The sequence below is a fragment of the Pseudophryne corroboree genome, chromosome 10, assembly GCF_028390025.1.
Source record: "Pseudophryne corroboree isolate aPseCor3 chromosome 10, aPseCor3.hap2, whole genome shotgun sequence".
NCBI classification, from domain to species: Eukaryota; Metazoa; Chordata; class Amphibia; order Anura; family Myobatrachidae; genus Pseudophryne; species Pseudophryne corroboree.
Window position 1 is genome coordinate 299,369,868 of NC_086453.1, and position 23,474 is coordinate 299,393,341.

The window sequence follows — 23,474 nt, forward strand, 5'->3', positions numbered from 1 at the left end:
TCCGTCTCACACTATTAATGCCTGTCCCAAACGTCCGGGAAAACTCCAAATCCTAGCTCGCCAAGGAGAGGGCCGGCTAGGAGTAATGATCTCCTCTCCATCTCCTCAAGATTGTAATCTCCCAGTCTCGCTTCAAGTTGCTCAACGTTATCAGAACGTCATTGCCCTCCTGGATTCCGGAGCAGCTGGGAACTTTATTACCGAAGCCTATGTTAAACGGTGGTCCCTACCCACCGAGAGACTTCCTTCCTCCTTTTCCTTAACTGCCGTGGATGGCAGTAAAATTTTTGATACAGTTATTGCTCTAAGGACTCTACCAGTTCGTCTGAGAGTGGGAGTTCTTCATTCCGAACTTATTTCACTTTTAGTGATTCCAAGAGCCACACATCCTGTGGTCCTGGGCCTTCCATGGCTCCGTCTTCACAATCCTACAATTGATTGGACGACTACGCAAATCCTGGCATGGGGTCCCTCCTGTGCTGAGACATGTTTGTTTAAAGTGTTGCCTGTCTGTTCTTCCTCCCCCAGGTCGTCTGATGTTCCACCTCCTCCATATCAAGATTTCACGGATGTGTTCAGTAAAGCTTCTGCTGATATCCTTCCTCCTCATAGAGAATGGGACTGCCCGATTGATCTCGTTCCAGGGAAGGTTCCACCTCGAGGCCGAACTTATCCGTTGTCTCTGCCCGAGACGCATTCTATGGAGGAATACATTAAAGAGAACCTAGCAAAGGGGTTCATTCGACCTTCCTCTTCTCCAGCCGGCGCAGGCTTCTTTTTTGTAAAAAAGAAAGATGGTGGTCTGCGGCCGTGCATCGACTACAGAGGTTTGAACGACATTACCATCAAGAACCGCTATCCTTTACCCCTGATTACTGAGCTCTTTGACAGAGTTAGCGGAGCTACCATCTTTACAAAGCTGGACTTGAGAGGTGCATACAATCTCATCCGGATCCGTGAGGGTGACGAGTGGAAGACCGCATTTAACACCCGTGACGGACATTATGAGTACCTTGTCATGCCCTTCGGATTGAGCTATGCTCCAGCTGTCTTCCAGCATTTCGTCAATGAGATCTTCAGAGACATTCTATATCGTCATGTCGTGGTCTATCTAGATGATATCCTCATTTTTGCCAACAATTTAGAGGAACATCGTTTTTGGGTAAAGGAGGTTCTGTCCCGTCTCCGTGTCAATCATCTCTATTGCAAATTAGAGAAATGCGTCTTTGAAGTCAAGTCCATTCCGTTTCTAGGGTACATTGTGTCCGGTTCCGGACTAGAGATGGATCCTGAGAAACTACAAGCAATCCAGAATTGGCCGGTACCCTTAACCCTCAAAGGGGTCCAGAGGTTCTTAGGGTTCGCCAATTATTACCGAAAATTTATACGAGACTTTTCCACCATTGTGGCGCCTATTACTGCTTTCACCAAGAAGGGTGCTAACCCGTCCAAGTGGTCTGAAGAAGCCATGCAAGCTTTTCATCTTTTAAAACAGAGGTTCATCTCTGCGCCTGTCCTGAAACAGCCTGACATCGACTCTCCTTTCATCCTAGAGGTGGATGCCTCCTCCGTTGGAGTAGGAGCGGTGTTATCTCAGAGGGCTAAAGATGGCCATTTACATCCTTGCAGTTTCTTCTCACGGAAGTTCTCCCCAGCGAGCGCAACTATGCCATTGGCGACCAGGAGTTGCTAGCCATCAAGCTCGCTCTAGAGGAGTGGAGGTATCTGTTGGAGGGAGCTTCTCATTCAATCACCATCCTTACAGACCACAAGAACCTTCTATATCTGAAAGGCGCACAATGTCTCAACCCTCGTCAGGCCAGATGGGCACTTTTTTTTTCCAGGTTCGACTTTAAACTCCAGTTCTGTCCGGGCTCTCAGAATCGCAAGGCCGATGCCCTTTCCCGCTCATGGGAGCAAGAAAATGAGTCAGAGTCTTCAGACAAGCATCCTATTATAAATCCGTTGGCATTCTCCACGGTAGGGATGGACTCTACGCCCCCATCAGGGAAAAGTTTTGTGAAGCCGACACTAAGGAAGAAGCTCATGCATTGGGCCCATGCTTCCCGCTTTGCCGGACATACAGGTATCCAAAAAACCCTGGAGTTTATCTCTAGGTCCTATTGGTGGCCAACTCTGAAAAAGGACGTTTTGGAGTTTATTGCATCTTGCCCAAAGTGTGCTCAACATAAAGTATCCCGCCAGTCGCCTGCGGGGCAACTGGTTCCACTATCTGTTCCCCGTCGACCATGGACCCATTTGTCGATGGATTTTATTACAGATTTGCCCATGTGCAACAAGTTTAATACCATCTGGGTGGTAGTTGACCGGTTCACCAAGATGGCACACTTCATTCCTCTCACCGGTCTTCCGTCAGCTTCCAAGTTGGCTCAAGTATTCATACAAGAGATCTTTCGACTCCACGGTCTTCCAGAAGAAATTATCTCAGATCGAGGAGTTCAATTCACAGCCAAATTCTGGCGAAGTTTATGTCAAGTCCTCCAAGTCAAGCTAAAGTTTTCCACGGCTTACCATCCTCAGACCAATGGTCAAACTGAGAGGGTGAATCAGGACTTGGAGTCCTTCCTCCGCATCTATGTGTCCTCCTCTCAAGATGACTGGGTTCAATTACTTCCCTGGGCCGAGTTCTGTCATAACAACCAGTATCATTCTTCATCTTCTTCAACACCATTCTTCACCAACTTTGGATTCCACCCTAAAGTCCCTGAGTTCCAACCGCTTCCAGCAACTTCTGTTCCCGCAGTGGATATCACCTTGCATCAGTTTGCCAATATCTGGAAGAGCGTACGATCAGCTCTGCTCAAGGCATCGTTCAGGTACAAGAAGTTTGCGGATAAGAAGCGTTGAGCAGTTCCTGCTCTCAAGGTGGGTGATCGGGTATGGTTATCCACGAAGAATTTGAGGTTAAGAGTTCCCAGTATGAAGTTTGCACCTCGCTACATCGGTCCTTTTAAAATTGATCAAGTCATCAATCCTGTTGCTTACAGACTCCAGTTGCCTCCCTTCTTAAAGATACCCAGGACATTCCCTGTTTCCCTGTTGAAACCGCTAATCTTGAATCGGTTTCATTCCTCACTTCCTCCAACTCCGAAAGTCCAAACTCAACGAGGCGTTGAGTATGAAGTAGCCAAGATCCTGGACTCACGTCACCGTTACGGTCAACTTCAGTATCTTATTGACTGGAAGGGTTATGGCCCTGAGGAACGTTCATGGACCAATGCTTCTGATGTCCATGCTCCTGCCTTGGTCCGGAGATTCCATTCCAAGTTTCCTCAAAAGCCAAAGAAGTGTCCTGGGGCCACTCCTAAAGGGGGGGGGTGCTGTCACGATCCGGGTATCTGGACGCCATTTCTTACCTATCAGATGCCTCCTAAGGCTGGCTCAGCGCTCCAGGACCGGATCCCATCTGTTATCCTGATGTGCACATTCCCGCATCCTCTCTTGTCTCTCTGGACGCAGTCACAGTAACGCCTTATACATCTGGCATGGCGTCTCCCGCGGCCTCCGCCGCCGTCCCTGAGCTTCTGCATTCAGAGTGGCGATTACGTCAGCCGCGGCCTCCGCTGTGTCCGCGTGGTCGGATGTGCATCTGTCAGCCTGGCGTCTCCTGTCTCCGGTGGCCGGCGCCGCCATTACTGTTTTCCAGACCACATGGATTACAATCCAAACTTCCCTCCAAGTGTCTGCATGGGCACAGCCATCTTGGATTCTGTCAGCTGATCATTCCTACCAATCCGTTGTCAGTTTTATTAATTTGCATAATTGTCTAGCCAATGCCTTCCTTGCTGCAGGTATAAATAGGTTGTGCCTGAGCAAGGAAGGCGTCAGTGCTTTGGTTGTCAAACCTAGTTCCAGTTTGTCTCTCTTCTGTGAATGTCTTCCAGGTTCCAGCTCCTGTCTCCAGACTTCTGCTATAGAGACCCGCACCAGCATTCCATCTGCGGTGTAGCCTGACTCTCCGATCCATTCTGGACTCGCCTGTTTCCAGCTACAACATCACCTGCTTCCAGCTCAGCTTCCAGCAGTGTACAGCTTCTCTTAAAGGGCCGGTGTCCTTTCTGCAGTTTACCACTCTCCACCGGTATTATTATTTCTCCGCTCTCAAATTCTACATTTCATCTACATTGCATCGCTCTCAAGCTTTATTTATTATTTAACTGGTTCCAGCCAGTATCCACTCCGTGCCAACACCTGTCTGGTTCCAACCAGTACCCACAGCAGCATTTTACCTACAGCAGTCCAGCTTTCCCTGGAACACCAACTGGTACGACCCTGGGCTTTCCTCATTGCTACAGTTGAGCCTGGTAAGGACTTTCCAACTTGCAGATAATAAGAACTGTCTCATACCACCAGAGCTCTGTGGCCCCTGCCACCCTGTAGCACCCAGGAACTGTATTATTATTTCTCTGCTGATTTTTATGTTACTTTTTACTGCTACTGTGATGCATGGAGTTTGTCATAAATAAATATCATTGACTTTTACTCAAGTTGTCGTGGTCACGCCTTCGGGCGGTTTCTCTTCATGTTACTTACATGTCCAGGAGTCTGATACAACCTCCCAGGTTCCGGTACATCTCAGCCCCTACAACTGAGGCTGCCTTCCGTCAGCTCAGGCCCTCAGTTGTGACAGGGGAGGGCTGGAGGTTTTTCGTCCCCAGTGGGTAGCTTCGGCCAACCCTGGGGAGAAAGGGACGTCCTCGAATCGTGAGGTGGAGGGAAGTCTGAAGACCCTTGCTCTCTAAGGGGAACTAGATCTAATGGAATGTTAACGATGGATAATTGATCCCTATGAGTATTGCATGGGGCATTCATGTGGCCAGCTTGCGGAAAAAAAGGATTTCTATGGTTTGCCTCGTGTTGCAGGTAATGTGCCCCTGTGATCCTCATAGAGTCCAATCGCTTCCTAGATTTAATTTCAGGTATATCACAGTATTATGTTTCGGCAGCAATAGAACAGAATGTAGCGGCTCTGCTGGGAATCAGCGTTGGCCTAACGCCTGTCTGCATGCATTCATGAGACGTTTCAAAACAAGTGTTTACGTTTTGCTTTAGAATTTAACATTTTGACTTGATTTTTTTTGTCAATTCCATACATTGCATTTTGTATCGGGTCTCAGTGGAGGATTTATTACCCCCCTTCCCTACATACTTCACTGTAATAACATTGCCACAAGTAGCGATCATGCTTGGCTCTGCTCACTAGCTGCTATTAATCAGCTGGGAGATGTGTGTTGGAAAGTTTGGAATCGTCTGGGCCTCCGTAGCACAGAGAGTGAGGGAGGGAGAGGAGAAGTGTGTGACCGAGAGCAACAGACAGTGAGGGAAGGGAGACGTGTGTGACAGGGACGGAGTGCCTGGGAAAGGACGGTTGTCTGCCTTGGGGCTCACACGCGCTGTGTAGGTATTTGCAGGCATCGCACCAGCTGCTGCAGGTCAGTATTGATTGGGAAGGGCTGTATGCAGCCTGCTGACACACATACTGTATGCTCGAAGCGTGCGCTCGATGTCCCCACACTGGTCTCCTGTCACATATGCATTATAGGCCCAGCATTAAACAACAGAGTGACTAGCCACATCTAGCCTTGTGTAATATCACAATTATTTACTTGTAATATTTCTCTAACGTCCTAGTGGATGCTGGGGACTCCGTAAGGACCATGGGGAATAGACGGGCTCCGCAGGAGACTGGGCACTCTAAAGAAAGATTCAGTACTATCTGGTGTGCACTGGCTCCTCCCTCTATGCCCCTCCTCCAGACCTCAGTTAGAATCTGTGCCCGGCCAGAGCTGGGTGCTCCTAGTGGGCTCTCCTGAGCTTGCTAGAAAAGAAAGTATTTGTCAGGTTTTTTATTTTCAGAGAGCTTCTGCTGGCAACAGACTCTCTGCTACGTGGGACTGAGGGGAGAGAAGCAAACCTACTCACTGCAGCTAAGTTGCGCTTCTTAGGCTACTGGACACCATTAGCTCCAGAGGGATCGAACACAGGTACCTAACCTTGATCGTACGTTCCCGGAGCCGCGCCGCCGTCCCCCTCACAGAGCCAGAAGTACAGAAGCAGCAGAAGCAAGAAGACATCGAAATCGGCGGCAGAAGACTCCTGTCTTCACTGAAGGTAGCGCACAGCACTGCAGCTGTGCGCCATTGCTCCCGCAGCACACCCACACACTCCGGTCACTGTAGGGTGCAGGGCGCAGGGGGGGGCGCCCTGGGCAGCAATTAAGATACCTGATGGCAAAAGTATACATATATACAGTCAGGCACTGTATATATGTGCGAGCCCCCGCCATTTTTACACATGAGAAGCGGGACAGAAGCCCGCCGCTGAGGGGGCGGGGCCTTCTTCCTCAGCACACCAGCGCCATTTTCTCTTCACAGCTCCGCTGGAAGGACGCTCCCCAAGCTCTCCCCTGCAGTATACAGGTGCAATAGAGGGTAAAAAAGAGAGGGGGGGCACATAAATTTAGGCGCAAAGATATATAAAAACAGCAGCTACTGGGTAAACACTAAGGTACAGTGTAATCCCTGGGTTATATAGCGCTGGGGTGTGTGCTGGCATACTCTCTCTCTGTCTCCCCAAAAGCCTTTGTGGGGTCCTGTCCTCAGTCAGAGCGTTCCCTATATGTGTGCGGTGTGTCGGTACGCCTGTGTCGACATGTTTGATGAGGAAGGATACGTGGAGGCAGAACAAGTGCAAATAGATGTGGTGTCGCCCCCGACGGGGCCGACACCTGATTGGGTGGATATGTGGAAGGTGTTAAATGATAATGTAAGCTCCTTACATAACAGATTGGATAAAGCTGTAGCCTTGGGACAGTCGGGGTCTCAACCCATGCCTGCTCCCACAGTGCAGAGGCCGTCAGGGTCTCAAAAGCGCCCAATATCCCAGTTAGTTGACACAGACGTCGACACGGAATCTGATTCCAGTGTCGATGACGATGATGCAAAGTTGCTGCCTAAAATGACTAAAGCCATCCGCTACATGATTGTGGCAATGAAGGATGTGTTACACATTTCTGAGGAAAATCCTGTCCCTGACAAGAGGATTTATATGTATGGGGAGAAAAAGCAAGAAGTGGCTTTTCCCCCGTCACATGAATTGAATGAATTATGTGAAAAAGCGTGGGATTCCCCTGATAGGAAGGTAGTAATTTCCAAGAGATTGCTGATGGCGTATCCTTTCCCGCCAACGGACAGGTTACGCTGGGAATCCTCCCCCAGGGTAGACAAGGCGTTAACACGCTTATCTAAGAAGGTGGCCCTGCCGTCTCAGGATACGGCCGCCCTAAAGGATCCTGCGGATAGAAAGCAGGAAGCTATCCTGAAGTCTGTTTACACACATTCTGGTACGCTGCTGAGGCCAGCAATTGCTTCGGCCTGGATGTGTAGTTTGGTAGCAGCATGGACGGATACTCTGTCTGAGGAGTTAGATACCCTGGACAGGGACTCTGTTCTAATGACCCTGGCACATATCAAGGACGCGGTCCTATATATGCAGGATGCCCAGAGGGACATTTGCCTGCTGGGCTCTAGAGTAAACGCAATGTCCATTTCTGCCAGAAGGGTCTTATGGACTCGGCAATGGACAGGGGATACCGACTCTAAAAAACACATGGAGGTTTTACCTTATAAGGGTGAGGAATTGTTTGGGGACGGTCTCTCAGACCTAGTTTCCACAGCTACGGCTGGGAAGTCAAATTTCTTGCCTTATGTCCCGCCACAGCCTAAGAAAGCACCGTATTACCAAATGCAGTCCTTTCGTTCGCAAAAGAGCAAGAAAGTCAGAGGTGCATCCTTTCTTGCCAGAGGCAGGGGTAGAGGAAAGAGGCTGCACCACGCAGCTAGTTCCCAGGAACAAAAGTCCTCCCTGGCTTCCACTAAATCCACCGCATGACGCTGGGGCTCCACAGGCGGAGCCAGGAGCCGTGGGGGCGAGTCTCCGACATTTCAGCCAGCAGTGGGTTCGCTCACGGGTGGATCCTTGGGCTATACAAGTTGTGTCTCAGGGATACAAACTTGAATTCGAGGTGACGCCCCCTCACCGTTACCTAAAATCGGCCTTGCCAGCTTCCCCTATGGAAAGGGAGGTAGTGCTGGCAGCAATTCACAAGTTATACCTCCAGCAGGTGGTTGTAAAGGTTCCTCTCCTTCAACAGGGAAGGGGTTACTATTCCACTATGTTTGTAGTACCGAAACCGGACGGTTCGGTCAGACCCATCTTGAATTTAAAATCCCTGAACATTTATCTGAAGAAATTCAAGTTCAAAATGGAATCGCTCAGAGCGGTCATTGCAAGCCTGGAAGAGGGGGATTTTATGGTGTCTCTGGACATCATGAATGCTTACTTGCATGTCCCCATTTATCCACCTCATCAGGAGTACCTCAGATTTGTGGTACAGGACTGTCATTACCAATTCCAGACGTTGCCGTTTGGGCTCTCCACGGCACAGAGAATATTTACCAAGGTAATGGCGGAAATGATGGTGCTCCTGAGAAAGCAAGGAGTCACAATTATCCCATACTTGGACGATCTCCTCATAAAGGCGAGGTCCAGAGAGCAGTTGCTGATCAGCGTAGCACACTCTCAGGAAGTGTTGCAACAGCACGGCTGGATTCTGAATATCCCAAAATCGCAGCTGATTCCTACGACGCGTCTGCCCTTTCTGGGCATGATTCTGGACACAGACCAGAAGAAGGTGTTTCTCCCGGCGGAGAAGGCTCAGGAGCTCGTGACTCTAGTCAGAGACCTCTTAAAACCGAAACAGGTGTCGGTGCATCACTGCACGCGAGTCCTGGGAAAGATGGTGGCATCATACGAAGCCATTCCCTTCGGCAGGTTCCATGCGAGGATCTTTCAGTGGGATCTGTTGGACAAGTGGTCCGGATCGCATCTTCAGATGCATCGGCTGACCCCAGGGTGTCTCTTCTGTAGTGGCTGCAGAGGCACGACCTCCACCCGGGAGAGTGGGGACTTCATCAAGAAGTCTTCACGCAGATTGCAAGTCGGTGGGAACTGCCACAGGTGGACATGATGGCGTCCCGCCTCAACAAAAAGCTAAAAAGGTATTGCGCCAGGTCAAGGGACCCTCAGGCGATAGCTGTGGACGCACTGGTAACACCGTGGGTGTTCCAGCCGGTCTATGTGTTTCCTCCTCTTCCTCTCATACCCAAGGTACTGAGAATCGTAAGGAAAAGAAGAGTGAAAACAATACTCATTGTTCCGGACTGGCCAAGAAGGACTTGGTACCCGGAACTGCAAGAAATGCTCACAGAGGAACCATGGCCTCTGCCTCTCAGACAGGACCTGTTGCAACAGGGGCCCTGTCTGTTCCAAGACTTACCGCGGCTGCGTTTGACGGCATGGCGGTTGAACGCCGAATCCTAGCAGAAAAGGGCATTCCGGATGAAGTTATTCCTACGCTGATAAAGGCTAGGAAGGACGTGACAGCAAAGCATTATCACCGTATATGGCGAAAATATGTTGCTTGGTGTGAGGCCAGGAAGGCCCCTACAGAGGAATTCCAGCTGGGTCGATTCCTGCACTTCCTACAGTCAGGTGTGACTATGGGCCTAAAATTAGGGTCCATAAAGGTCCAGATTTCGGCCCTATCCATCTTCTTTCAAAAAGAACTGGCTTCACTGCCTGAGGTTCAGACGTTTGTTAAGGGAGTGCTGCATATTCAGCCCCCTTTTGTGCCACCAGTGGCACCTTGGGATCTTAACGTGGTGTTGGATTTCCTGAAATCCCACTGGTTTGAGCCACTTAAGACCGTGGAACTAAAGTATCTCACGTGGAAAGTGGTCATGCTGTTGGCTTTAGCTTCAGCTAGGCGTGTGTCAGAATTGGCGGCTTTGTCATGTAAAAGCCCCTATCTGGTTTTCCATATGGACAGGGCAGAATTGCGGACTCGTCCGCAGTTTCTGCCAAAGGTGGTGTCATCTTTTCATTTGAACCAACCTATTGTGGTGCCTGCGGCTACTCGTGACTTGGAGGACTCCAAGTTGCTGGACGTAGTCCGGGCTTTGAAGATTTATGTAACCAGAACGGCAGGAGTCAGGAAGACTGACTCGCTGTTTATCCTGTATGCATCCAACAAGCTGGGTGCTCCTGCTTCAAAGCAAACTATTGCTCGCTGGATCTGTAACACGATTCAGCAGGCTCATTCTGCTGCGGGATTGCCGCAGCCGAAATCAGTGAAAGCCCATTCCATGAGGAAAGTGAGCTCTTCTTGGGCGGCTGCCCGAGGGGTCTCGGCATTACAGCTTTGCCGAGCTGCTACTTGGTCGGGTTCAAACACTTTTGCAAAATTCTACGGGTTTGATACCCTGGCTGAGGAGGACCTTGTGTTGGCCCATTCGGTGCTGCAGAGTCATCCGTACTCTCCCGCCCGTTTGGGAGATTTGGTTCTTGGTCCTTACGGAGTCCCCAGCATCCACTAGGACGTTAGAGAAAATAAGAATTTACTCACCGGTAATTCTATTTCTCGTAGTCCGTAGTGGATGCTGGGCGCCCGTCCCAAGTGCGGACTTTCTGCAATACGTGTATCTAGTTATTGCTTAACAAAGGGTTACGGTTATGTAGCATCGGTTGAGTGATGCTCAGTTGTTGTTCATACTGTTAACTGGGTAAGTTTATCACAAGTTGTACAGTGTGATTGGTGTGGCTGGTATGAGTCTTACCCTGGATTCCAAAATCCTTTCCTTGTAATGTCAGCTCTTCCGGGCACAGTTTCCTTAACTGAGGTCTGGAGGAGGGGCATAGAGGGAGGAGCCAGTGCACACCAGATAGTACTGAATCTTTCTTTAGAGTGCCCAGTCTCCTGCGGAGCCCGTCTATTCCCCATGGTCCTTACGGAGTCCCCAGCATCCACTACGGACTACGAGAAATAGAATTACCGGTGAGTAAATTCTTATTTTTTCTCCTGTGTAAATGAATGAAGAGTGTAACAATACAGAAGAAATAGCTATGCTTTACATTGTAAGGTGTAACGTAGCAGGTTCTATTTTTTTTTTTTTATGTACTTACTATCTGAAGGATATTGGTTATTAATTAAACCATGGTACATGAAATAACCTTCGTGCATTCATAATCCCTCCAGCCAAATATGTGAATGCACCTTCTGAAGACAGATTTCAAAGCTTTAAGGGTTATGTAATAAAATGTCCTTGGTAAGAGTCTGCAGGAAAACTACAGATGTGTCCTCATACACCTTTGCTGCAATCTTGCCAAACAGCACCTCTTGGCGCCAGGTCCTTTGAGAGACTGCTAGCGTTGGGCATCTTTTTGCCAAATATTGCATCTTAAGGTGCATACACACTGGGGTAAATTTACGAAGATGGAAGCTCTATTTAAGATGGGATGTTGCCCATAGCTACCAATCATTCTACTTCTCATTTATCTAGCACCTTCTAGAAGATAATACCTGAAATCTGATTGGTTGCTATGGGCAACATCCCATCTTAAATAGAACGCCCATCTTAGTAAATTTACCCCACTGTGAGATATTGACTATCTCCGATTTTGACTTTGCGATTTCCCCTGAACTCCCCGGAGCCCTGATCCACCGATATTGACTATCTTTACTTGAGATTTTGACTAAGTTCCAATTTTGACTATACTGTGTACTAGATTGTACACAATACAGTCAAGATTGACATGCCTGCAGGGGATCAGTACGTAATCCCGCTGGACGGGATCCCGGCGGTCGAAATACCGACGCCGGAATCCCGGCCACACAATCCCGACAGGGGTGGCGAGCGGAACGCAGCCCCTTGCGGGCTCACTTCGCTCGCCACGCTGCGGGCACTATTATATTATCCCTCTATTGGTGTCGTGGACACCCACGGGGGGAGAATATGTCGGGATTGTGTCAGTCGGAATTCCGGCGTCTGTATTTCGACCGCCGGGATCCCGTCCAGCGGGATGTTGACCACATCCCGCCTGCAGAGTCTGCGATACCGACCCCACAGGAGCGTGCATCGTTATCACAAGCTGTGTACACACGCTGCGATTTGCATTAACTTTCCTTACGATTTTGACTATATATTTGACTATGTAGTCAAAATTGTAAGGTTACATCGCAACGTGTGTATGCACCTTTAGACGCAACTCGATGTGACTAGGATGCACTGAGACTGTGCTGATTTACTTTGATATACAACACTTGTGCATATGTGTGCGACTAATGCTGGGTACACACTGGCTGATATATCGGCAGTTCTGTTGCTCTGCGGATATACTTACAGGTGTGTACCCAGCTTGAATCTGTACACAAAGTGACACTCGGTCACACACATACTGTACAAGTGTCACATATCAAATGAATCCGCACAGTCTCCTGGTGCGTCCTAGGCACTTGGCATAAAATGCAGTTTCTGCAAAAAAAAGCGCCTGACACTAGCGGAGTTGCACAGGACCTGTCGGCTCACTCACGCCAGGCATCTCCTGCTGCATAGTGCAGATATGCCCCTTTATTTATTTGGCAAAGTGGCAACGTGATGGGATCTGGGGGAAACGCATTATGTTGACAGACAGCACTAGGCTAGCTGTTGGTTCTCTTTGCTGCATGGTACTAGTACTACTCGATGTGGGCCTGACACGTAGAGTGGTATTCATAAGCTGCTGTATTGGTTTCTAGAGGGTCACTTTGGGCTGAGAAGTCCCGGGAAGACGCAGCTTGTAGCTCAGGTTACAGTGGATTTTATCTGGGCAATATGGGGAGGTGGTTGATAGAGAGAGAGAGACAGTTACAAGGTCAACACACATATGGTCGACACATGGTTTTTAGGGTTTTTTCATGCTTTTGCAGCTTTTGCTGCATTTACTATCCATGTCACAAACTATTACCCTTAGTAACCTTGTCGCGAGTGGAGTGAGGCACTGAGCTCAAAGCGTGGCGACGAGGGGGTGCATTTCACAAATTTGGGTGAAATATGTTTAAAAACACAAGATAACGCAAAAAAGTAAACTTTTGTGTCGACCGTTTGACTCTGTCAACCTAATCACTGTCAGCCTTTATAATGTCTGTCTTCTGTATCACGCCCGCCATATGACTTTTCTTTGTAAAGTTTCCAGTATATCTCTGTCTTCTGATTAACATATGTTATAGAAATATACAAACAGATTTCATTATACTGAATTTGAAATGCATCCACAGGGTAAGTTGGGCTTAAAATCCCCAATCGTACTGCACCTCTCCTTGGAAAGTGTCAGCGCCCCTGGTGACAGAATGAATTGCGCTTTTTATTTGAGAGTTGTAATGCACTTTCTGCTGTCAGTGTACAGGAATAGCTCTCTGAAACAAACTTGTAGACGCTTTTCTGTAAGTGTTTGTGTTACATAGTTGTTGCTTATATAACATATAATATTTTTTGTGAAATCAGTCTGTAGTGGGTAGATTTAATAAAAGCTCTGAAGGAAAAAAAAAATCAGATTCTAGCTATCACTTTAAAAAATCTAATCGAGAAAATCATACCTGTAAACTGGTTATAATTTCAGCGAAGAAAAAAATATGAATCCCTTCTCCCCTCGTTGTGTTTTATTTTATTTTTTTTAATAGCTATATGCACCCCGTTTACAGGCCTGCCCAGCCTCATCCGTTGCTTACACGCCACGGTGGTAGCCATTTTGTGGGTTGTGCTAATGTTTATAATAATGTAGAGAGTATCCATACACTACTAGTCGGTGACATCCGGTCATAGTGAATTAATAGACCTCAGGGAGACAATATAATTATAATGAATTGATCTGCATTCTTATAAATATTTTTTCAGGCGACAAAATGGCTGCCTTCACTGTGTGAAAGTGGCTGATTCATTGTAATAAACTGAACGGTAATAGTTGATTCATTTTAAAGAAACCTTATCAGTAGCTACTGGTAAACTGCACATTATCCATCATGACACCTTTTATTATGTGGTTGTTAGATAAGATAGAGCTACAGCAGGATAATTAGACTAACTGTGGTAAACCTTTTATTTTCTACCCCTGGGTCTAATGGGAGGCGATGTAATCCTATGGCGCATATAATTAATAAAATACATATCCGCTTATATAGCTATCAAGGGAACCGAACAGTTAATTATCTCAGTCACCAGAGAACAGATAACCATATTCTCTTTCATGATCTCAGTCCTTTGAAATGCTAATAGTATGACTCATTATATACCAAGAAACTTGTATTATTATATGTTTATATGATTAAAAATGTAATTCATTTTAATCTTAAAGGTATAATAGTAAAGCAGTCACTTGTGGGCTCTATGTAACTTATGTATAAAATATCCCCCAGCACAAAAGTAGGGATAATGTTTCCACATCGTTGCCTGTCCTATATTCACAGTGGGGGATGCCATTTTGTGCCTTAGGGATGTCATTATGCCCTAATGAATTGATAGGCTAAAGCTCAGCCTAAAAAATGGCTGCCTCTGTGGTGTGTAGGGGACAGGTACACTTTAATAAAAATGAGCTTGGATTGGTTAACCATGTTTATGTATTTAGATCCTGACATATGGAGAGAGGAGTTATTTTATTGGGAATCAGATAGGGGCAAGATTTATCAAATCTTGGGCAGAGATGAAGCAGAGAAAATAAACAACCAACCAATCAGCTCCTAACTAAAGGGGGGTACTCGCGTAGCGATCGCTGCTTTAAAATCTAAGCAATCGGACTAGCAGCCCCGCGCATCGCTATTGCTGGTGCTAGATTGGCCTGCATGCAGGCCAATCTAGCAGGTCGCTCACTTCACCCCCCCGTCTCCCCCCGCACGCTCAGCACACATCGCGCTGAGCGGGAGAGAGATGTGTGGCATTGCTTCCCGATCAGAATTGCCATGTGCAGAGGTCCTGGGAAGGGAGACCCACAATTATAGAACTGATTTAAGAAGACCATTTCTTTCTAGATTAGGATTTCTCAACCCTTTTAGAACGTGTGCCCATGTGGTGGGTAATGTTTTCGAAATACCCCCTTACTGTATCTTTTACTTAGTACTCCCTAATATGTGCACACATTTATTAAAAGTACCCCTTAATCTGAGTAAATGCATACAAAGCCACCCCTTCTCCATTAAAATGTTTCATAATAGTCCTGTTTATTCTAGTAAATTTATTTTTCTTGTACATTTGAATGTTATTTTGAGCTCTATTTACCACTGAAGTATCCCTTGAGTCTATGCGATGCATCCCTTTGGGTACAGGTGGTTTCTAGTCAAAGGCAATACAGGTTAAGTATCCCATATCCAAATATTCCGAAATACAGAGGTTTTTTTAGTGAGACTGAGATAGTGAAAATTTTGTTTTCTGATGGCTCAGTGTACACAAACTTTATTTAATGCACAAAGTTATTAAAATGATAGTATTAAAGGACCTTCTGGCTGTGTGTATAAGGGCCCTCATTCCGAGTTGTTCGCTCGCTAGCTGCTTTTAGCAGCCGTGCAAACGCTATGCTGCCGCCCTCTGGGAGTGTATATTAGCTTAGCAGAAGTGCGAACGAAAGGATCGCAGAGCGGCTACAAAATAATTTTGTGCAGCTTCAGAGCAGCTCCAGACCTACTCCTAGCTTGCGATCACTGCAGATTATTTAGTTCCTGTTTTGACGTCACGAACACGCCCTGCGTTCGCCCAGCCACGCCTATGTTTCACCAGTCACGCCTGCGTTTTTATCTGGCACGCCTGCGTTTTTCACTCACTCCCTGAAAACGGTCAGTTGACACCCAGAAACACCCACTTCATGTCAATCACTCTGCGGCCAGCAGTGCGACTGAAAAGCGTCGCTAGACCTTGTGTAAAACTACATCGGCTGTTGTGAAAGTACGTAGTGCGTGCGCATTGCGCCGCATGCGCAGAAATGCCGATTTATTTTTCTTGCCTGATCACTGCGCTGCGAATGAAAGCAGCTAGCGATCAACTCGGAATGACCACCAAGGTGTATATGAAACATAAATGAATTGTGTGAATGTATACACACTTTGTTCAATGCACAAAGTCATTAAAAATATTGGCTAAAATGACCTTCAGGCTGTGTGTGTATAAGGTGTATATGTAACATAAATGCATTATGTGCTTAGACTTAGGTCCCATCGCCTTGATATCTCATTATGGTATGCAATTATTCCAAAATACGGAAAAATCCGATATCCAAAATACCTCTGGTCCCAAGCATTTTGGATATGGGATACTCAACCTGTACTGACATTTTATGTGCAGATAAGGGCACCACTAACATTTTGCAATAATAAAGATATAGGGCAATTCAGTTGAATGCAAGGTCCCACTGGGTCTACTCCCGGGTATTACGGGGAGAAAAAATTGTTATTATGGAAGTACATGTCCAGGCATGCACCGACTTATAGTTCCACAGCAGCCGGACAGCCTAAGGTTACAGAGGGTGTGATACAGAAGTTAGACATTAAAAAGGTGGGCAGGTCTACCTCATAGGGTCGACAGTCAAAAGGATGAAAAAAAAGGACAACACACATTATTAAATTTTTTGGGGTGTTATTTTTTTTTTATTTACCCAAATTTGATGGAATGCATCCCCTTGCCATGCTTCCGGTTCGATGGCTTGCTCCGCTTGCCACAAGGTTGTTAAAGGTAATAGTTTGTGACATGGATAGTAAATTTGTTGATATGCGTCCCCTTGCGGGTTCTCTTCACTCCCCACGCTTTGGGATCATGGATAGTAAATGCAGCAAAAGTTGAAAAAAACTTAAAAAACGTGTTGTCTGTGTGTGTGTCGACCTTTTGACCCTGCCAACCTTTCTCAAATTGACCTTTTGACCCTACCGACCCTTTGCATTTCAACCATATGATCCTGTCGACCATTTGACAGTTGACCTTTTAACTGTCTATTTATCAACCACCTTCTGATTGCTAAAGCCTGTTGTACGTTGTGTAATGTAGCTTAGTTTTGCATCCAAGAATATTGTGCAATTTTAACCAGAAGTTAAAAGTTTATTCATTATCCCTGAGGCTGTGCTTACTAACCGCTTTTACCTGGCTGATGCAGTACAAAGCACTGCAAAACTTATTTCATCTCATTTAGCTCATAGGAGTTTCCTAAAATCCGTACCTCCTGGACCCACCATTCCTTTGGGATGCGGCCCACACTTATCAGACGGTTTTTGGAAGGACTTCTGTTCCACTCCAGGTGAGCTCGGTTCACTTAAAATTCCTCCTTCAGAGATACAGACCTCTGCACAAGAAATGTAACACAAAGGGAAGGAAAATGCAGCTTTGTGTTTGCACAAATGTGGTGTTAGCAGATGGCGTGTACTCCATGTATTTAGTTGCTGGGTTTGAGGTGATGTTCAGTCTCATGCTTTGTGCATACATGGATAGTCAGTATGTTGCGGGTCTTGAGGTTCATGGATATTTTTAAGATGGGCATTTTGTCATGGCACCTCATTGCTAAAGTGGGAAGGTATGAAACATTATTATTATTATTATTATTATTACCAGTTATTTCCATGTATGTTTTATGTTTTCTAGTAGCATGACTAGGTTACACCACCACCAAGTGGGGCTTTATTTGCTCAACCATACTTGGTGACTTTGTAATGGGTCCTCCTGGTAGAGTGGGGAAGGTGGAGGAGACGTGGTGCCGCTAATATTGTCATGGCATCTCCGCTACATAGTTGACATATGTGGCATTCTGTAGCGGTGGGTGGGGTCACGATGATGTTATTTCTCGTAAATTATGCTATCAAATCACTAGACCATTCACTTCACAAGGGAAGCTGTTTGGGAACCGGGAGGCCAGTCTACTGTCCTGGGAGTGTAGGAGAAATCCCGAAATTCAGGAATCTACCGGTCATTCTGAGAGCGTGTGCGAGTATGGTTGAAACATTTGCAGTGAGATACAACAAGTAATACCAATTGCTTTTATACTCTACCTAGCACTGGGCCAGTAAAAGTGATTTGCAGGTCGGTTGCTGTGGGTGATTGCTCACGTTGTACCTTAGTGCACTGTTAGCAAATAGCCCACGTGTCATTATTTTTCAGATACACAGTAGCTGCAAGAAGATTTTTTTCCTTTAAATTAATTCTTCCTTTTTTTTTACTTGGCAAAATAATATGGCTCAGATTTATCAAGTGATAAATTGCAACTTAGGAGCTGATTGATATTTTATCACTGTGCAAGTTATCACTCTCCAGGGCTGGATAAATATGGCCCTATATCTGTATATTGTGGAATTAAATTTGTTGTGTGTTTAGAATATATTTGCTATATATTTTCTAATTATGGGCTCTATTTACTAAGCCGTGGACGGAGATAAAGTACCAGCCAATCAGCTCCTAACTGCCATATCACAGGCTGGGTTTGAAAAATGACAGTTAGGAGCTGATTGGCTGGTACTTTAACTCTGTCAACTTTATCTCCATCCAGGGCTTAGTAAATTGACCCCCATGTTTGTTGGTCCGATCTTATTCATGGTTGAAGAAGTATGGTTGTATCACATTTTATTTGTATTAGACACAATGGGGTGTATTTACAAACAGCCGTAGCTAGACATTTTGGTGCCCTGTGCCAGAAAGACAATTGGTGCAACCTCCCCCACACCCCCTTCCCGCTCTCACACCTCCATTTTTCCAATAGAGACTTAAGGTGCATGGCTCATTAGGAAGGGACATTACAAAATTGATCCCAGGGAAAGCCCATGGTATAATGCCCCTTACCACATTTAATAGAAATAGAAAACTGCAAGAAAATGGATTTGGACACAAATCCTCGTTATACCACATTCAGGTACTTACCTTGAGAGCTTGCTGTTATTCAGTTACAATACACTTTATTAAATAACACATTTCAATATACTGCTATACCCAGGATTCAAACCTATAACGTGTTTCGTTCTGGTCAAACACCCATTTTTTCACAATGTACAAGGTAAGCTGTAAATAGTTAGAATTCTCTAGCTTATTCTAGATACTGTAGCTCAATGAACAGAGTGTCTGACTGCAATACCACAGGCAATGGGTTCGAATCCGGGTGTCGAAGTCAAAAATATTACATAAAGAGAACATACAAACTACACACCATTAAGTTTCTATACTTGTAAATACGCGCAGCAAGCACAGCCATATATGGTAACACACGCATTTACACGGACATGCCACAGAGATGGATTCAACACTTATTTCATACAGTACATAATTATAATAATATCAAGCGCCAGACATCATGATGATTTAGAATTATATATATTGAAGTAATGTCATGTATGTGTATTATTTGAACGGAACAAGATAGACCGGTCATGTTTACTATTAAAACAACCAGCTTAATGTGTAGATTACTTTGATACTTGTTATGAAGTTATAGGACATTGCAGCGAATAGTTATGATTCCATGTATAAAAGCTAAAATCGCTCTTATTAGAACAATAGATATTCTTAGAGGTAGAAGACAGGGAACTCAGGCCAGCCCTTTGGATGTCTTCAAGACTGAATCTGATTACCATATTCAAAGGAATTGGTGACTCATCGTGAACCCCTCCCCCAGAAACTAGATGAGACATAAGCTGACCACACAGGAGGTCAGATTTACTTGCTTTTTGGTCTCAGAAGAAGATGAAGTCTCAGCATGATTTTACAGAGGAAAGAGAGAGAGAGTCATATGGAGACATAAATTTATATGAGAAAGATATGGTATTGTATCGCTGGCATGTAACTGAAACTGCAGATAACTGTATGTAATTGTATGTTCTAACTGTTTACTGTGTGAGTTGTATTCATGTAACTTTAGGTATACTGTACTTTGTAATATATATTGAATCCATATCCTTTTAACAATAAATATATACATCAATGAGCTATGGAACTCAGATAACGTGTGGGTGTATTGTTTTCTCTTATGGGATGCAGTGTTGTGCGATGTACAGCGCACATTCATGGGATATGGTAATAAGAGTTGCAGGCATTTACAATATATATTAGAGCGGGCATTTTAAATATTTGTGAGAAATCAAAATGGCATTCTTACCGGGTATGTCAGCATCTTGAAATGTAATAAAGGACAGTGTGACTGAATAACGTAGAGCTATCAAGTTAAGTTCATGAATGTTGTATATGTATTAGCAACAGAAACGGTGTGGGTAGGAGACAGCGGCTATCAGGAGATGCTGGGCTTCAAAAAGGGGAGAAGCTGCAAGTGAAAGTAAGTAAAACAGATAATTGACAAGTGCCGCCAACAGCGCCCCCTACCCTGCGAGCTATGTGCTGTGGCACACTCCGCACACCTCTAGTTACGAACCTGTTTACAAAGTGGTGGCACTGACTAATATTTTCTCCCCCCAAAAAAAGATATTTTCTCTTTTTTATTTATTTATTTATTTATTTATTTTTAACAGAAGTTTATTTATTGAAAAAGATAATTTTTCATCACAAACCTTTCAAGTCAATAAAACATTCAAGTACCTCGCCACAGGATTTATTCCCCCTCTATCATGAGTGGGAATAGTCCTGTTTTGCCGGGATTCCAGCTGGCGGCATTGTCGACTGTCGGGATTCCGGCGTCCATATCCTGTCCGCTGGCAAATTGAACGGATCCCTATTCATGTAAGAATGCGATGTTTAGGTTTTAATTATCACTAAACATCACATTCTTATATCAGGGTTTTTTTTTTCCAATTATTTTCCGCAATTCATGAACACAAACCTTTTTAACCTGATGCAATCCGATATCCGGCTCTTTGGCAATCCTGGCTTTTCCCCGTTATACTGAACTTCTTCGGCTTCTGTACTTCTCTCTTCCTGCAGTGCATGCCTTGGGGTAAGAGCCGCGGAAGCAGCAGCGGTGGCAGGGTGCAGGTCAGAGCGGCAGTGTGGTAGAAGGAGAGATCCGGCAGCAGGCAGCTAGAGAGGGGAGGGGGCAGTAAGGATGAGGTGACCCGACATATGCATATATCGGGTCACTTTGCTATAGCAGCGCCGGGGTGTAGGGGCGGATCGACGGGGCGGTAAGGATGAGGTGACCAGGTATATGCATATGTTGGGTCACCTTGCAATAACAGTGGCGGAGTGTAGGGGCAGAACGTGGGGGGCAGTAAGGAGGCGGTAACCTGGCATATGGATATGTCTGGTCACCTTGCTATAGCAGCGGCGGGTTGTAGGGGCAGTAAGGAGAAGGTGACCTAGCATATGCATATGTTTGGGCACCTTATAGCAGGTGTAGGAGCGCAGCGAGAGGGCACTTAAGCAGCGTGCAGTCAGGAGGAGGAAACCCAGCATAATATGCATAATTGCATATGCCCTTGGTTCCTCTGATTGGCTTCTATCCCAGAAGGGGCGGAGAGAGCAGGGAGGAGTCTTCCCTGCTCTTTTCCCCTCACCACCAACTTGTTGGTAGGTATGGTGGTGATGTCATGGAAACAGGTGTTTGGTTTTTATTGCACTCCTGTGTGTCCATGGGGTCTATGCACTAAGCCTTGGATGGAGTTAAAGTGCACAGAGTTAAAGTACCAGCCAATCAGCGCCTAACTGCCATGTCACATGCTGTGTTTGAAAAATGACAGTTAGGGGCTGGTTGGTTGGGACTTATGCCAGGAAACCCCACCTAGCATGGTTGCATCTGATGAGACCATGCCAGGAAGTGGGATCCCTCCTAGTGTCCCCCACGGCCTACATATAAGCTTGCTGACAGCTGCACATGCCCAGAAGGATTCCTAGGTCATAAACCCGGAAGTCCTAGAATTGCAAAGGACCATTCTTATCGCAATTCTACATACATACCTGCTTTATTAATGGTGCTATGTATGCGATAAGTCGCGTGATGTATCGCAGCCAATATGCGTGGCTTGATACATCCCGCCCCTGTTTCGATATGGTTTTTATTGAAACTGCTCCTTAGCAGACATGGGGTATAGTCAATTGAAGTCTGATCCATTCCGACATTCATTTGTCGGAATGGATCCGACCTGAGCTATTTAATGCATTATCAATTCGACTTTAAAAAAAGTCGTATTGAGATGCAGGAGCTTAGACAGGGGAGAGCCGCGGGCAGACGGGGAAGAGCAGCGCTACAGCAGCAGCTATATAGCCACTGCTCACCCCTGTCTGCCCGCGGCTCTCCCCCATCTCCCCCCCTCGTCTCTCTGCCTCTCCCCTCCTCCCCACGGCCCCGCATCATAGCCGCCGCTCACGGCAGCGTCCACCCGGCTCCAGCAAGAGAGGTCTCGCTTGCTGAAGGCGGCTGTGACATCCTCCAGCACTGCTCTCGCCCAGTCTGGCTGCCCGCGGCTCTCCCCGTCTGGCTTCCGGCGGCTTTCCCCCGTCTCCCCGCGACTCCCCCCCCCCCCCCCTCTCCTCCACAGTCCCTCATCTCAGTACCACATTTTTTTATGTCGGACTGAGATGGTTGGAAACGGGGCCAAATCCTGTTGAATTTGGCCCTGTTTCCCTCAAAAGTATGTGAATTGGCAGCTATACCGCAGATTCACGTACTAGTCGACAAGTTGAATTCCCAGACTTGTCGAATAGAAACAGCTGGGATTGAATAGGTTGAATCACAATTCGACCTTAAAAAGTCGAAAACTGCCGTCTTTTCGACAGACTGCAGCTTTCGACCCTAATTGAATATACCCCATAGCCTGCCGCACATTATATGTTACTAGATTTCAAGGGTGACGAGGGGGATAAGAATGAGGTGAGTGAAGGGATTTGACTGAAATGCCCTGCGTGATAAGTAGGTGCTATAGAAAAATAAAATGGTAAATCAATAAGGGTGCAAAAGAAAAGGACCGTTATAATGTTATGGGGAGAATGTAATTCTCTGTGACGCCGGATATCACCGCAATGTCCAGCTGTGCACATGACTGCTTAATGCGGTAAGGCAATTGAATTGTTCCCAATATATCTATTTTTGTGTATTGTGAAAAAATATTTTTAACAATAAAAAATAATTTAAACAATTAACCGTTTATGTTCCCTAAAGTAAGTTTTTAAAGTAGGACTAAACCCAAGACGTCAATCTCCTTTTTATTAAAATACTATTTATGTAAAATGGATAATGGAAAATATATAATAGCTTTTGTGACCGCTTTACTGATTGGAAGCTGACATCACGATCAGGGTACTGTATTATTTCAGCTTCATACAGGTGGGCAAGATGCAAAATCATGGTTCAACTGAAATATATAGTTTATTTTTTTTTATTTAGACCAGCCATTTAAAACACAGGTATAAATGTGACTTTTGCAGTCCATATGTTATTGTAGTGTAGATCATTTGCTGAATATCCTCTTTAGCAGGTGACAACAGTATGCTGCTAGTGGCAAGGCGCACTACCACACCATCACCAATCCGATCCACGAGGCCGAAGACCAAGTGCGTTCAACCTCCCAAGACATGCTTATATCAGAGCGCAACTGCACCAAGAGGGGTGTAGCTTTCTTATAAAATGGCCCCTGCTGTGACTAGATAGGATGAAGCAGAAACAGAATAGTAGAACTAAATAGTTCA

The 23,474-nt window shown here is 45.9% G+C and overlaps 1 protein-coding gene across 7 annotated transcripts in view; it reads left to right on the plus strand.

Annotated features, from left to right (window-relative positions):
* ACOT7 (acyl-CoA thioesterase 7) overlaps positions 1-23,474 on the plus strand; it is a 509,309-nt gene that overhangs the window by 21,787 nt on the left and 464,048 nt on the right. The window contains exons 1-2 of one of the 7 annotated variants that reach the window (XM_063943417.1): positions 5,304-5,453; positions 17,059-17,163. The exons of 4 other annotated variants lie outside the window; for them this stretch is intronic. In XM_063943417.1, the coding sequence (XP_063799487.1) occupies positions 17,111-17,163 (53 nt within the window). In that variant the 5' untranslated portion in view covers positions 5,304-5,453; positions 17,059-17,110. Of the gene's footprint in view, positions 1-5,303; positions 5,454-17,058; positions 17,164-23,474 lie in introns of those variants that run through there. 2 more of the 7 variants (XM_063943418.1, XM_063943420.1) reach the window with 2 other exon arrangements.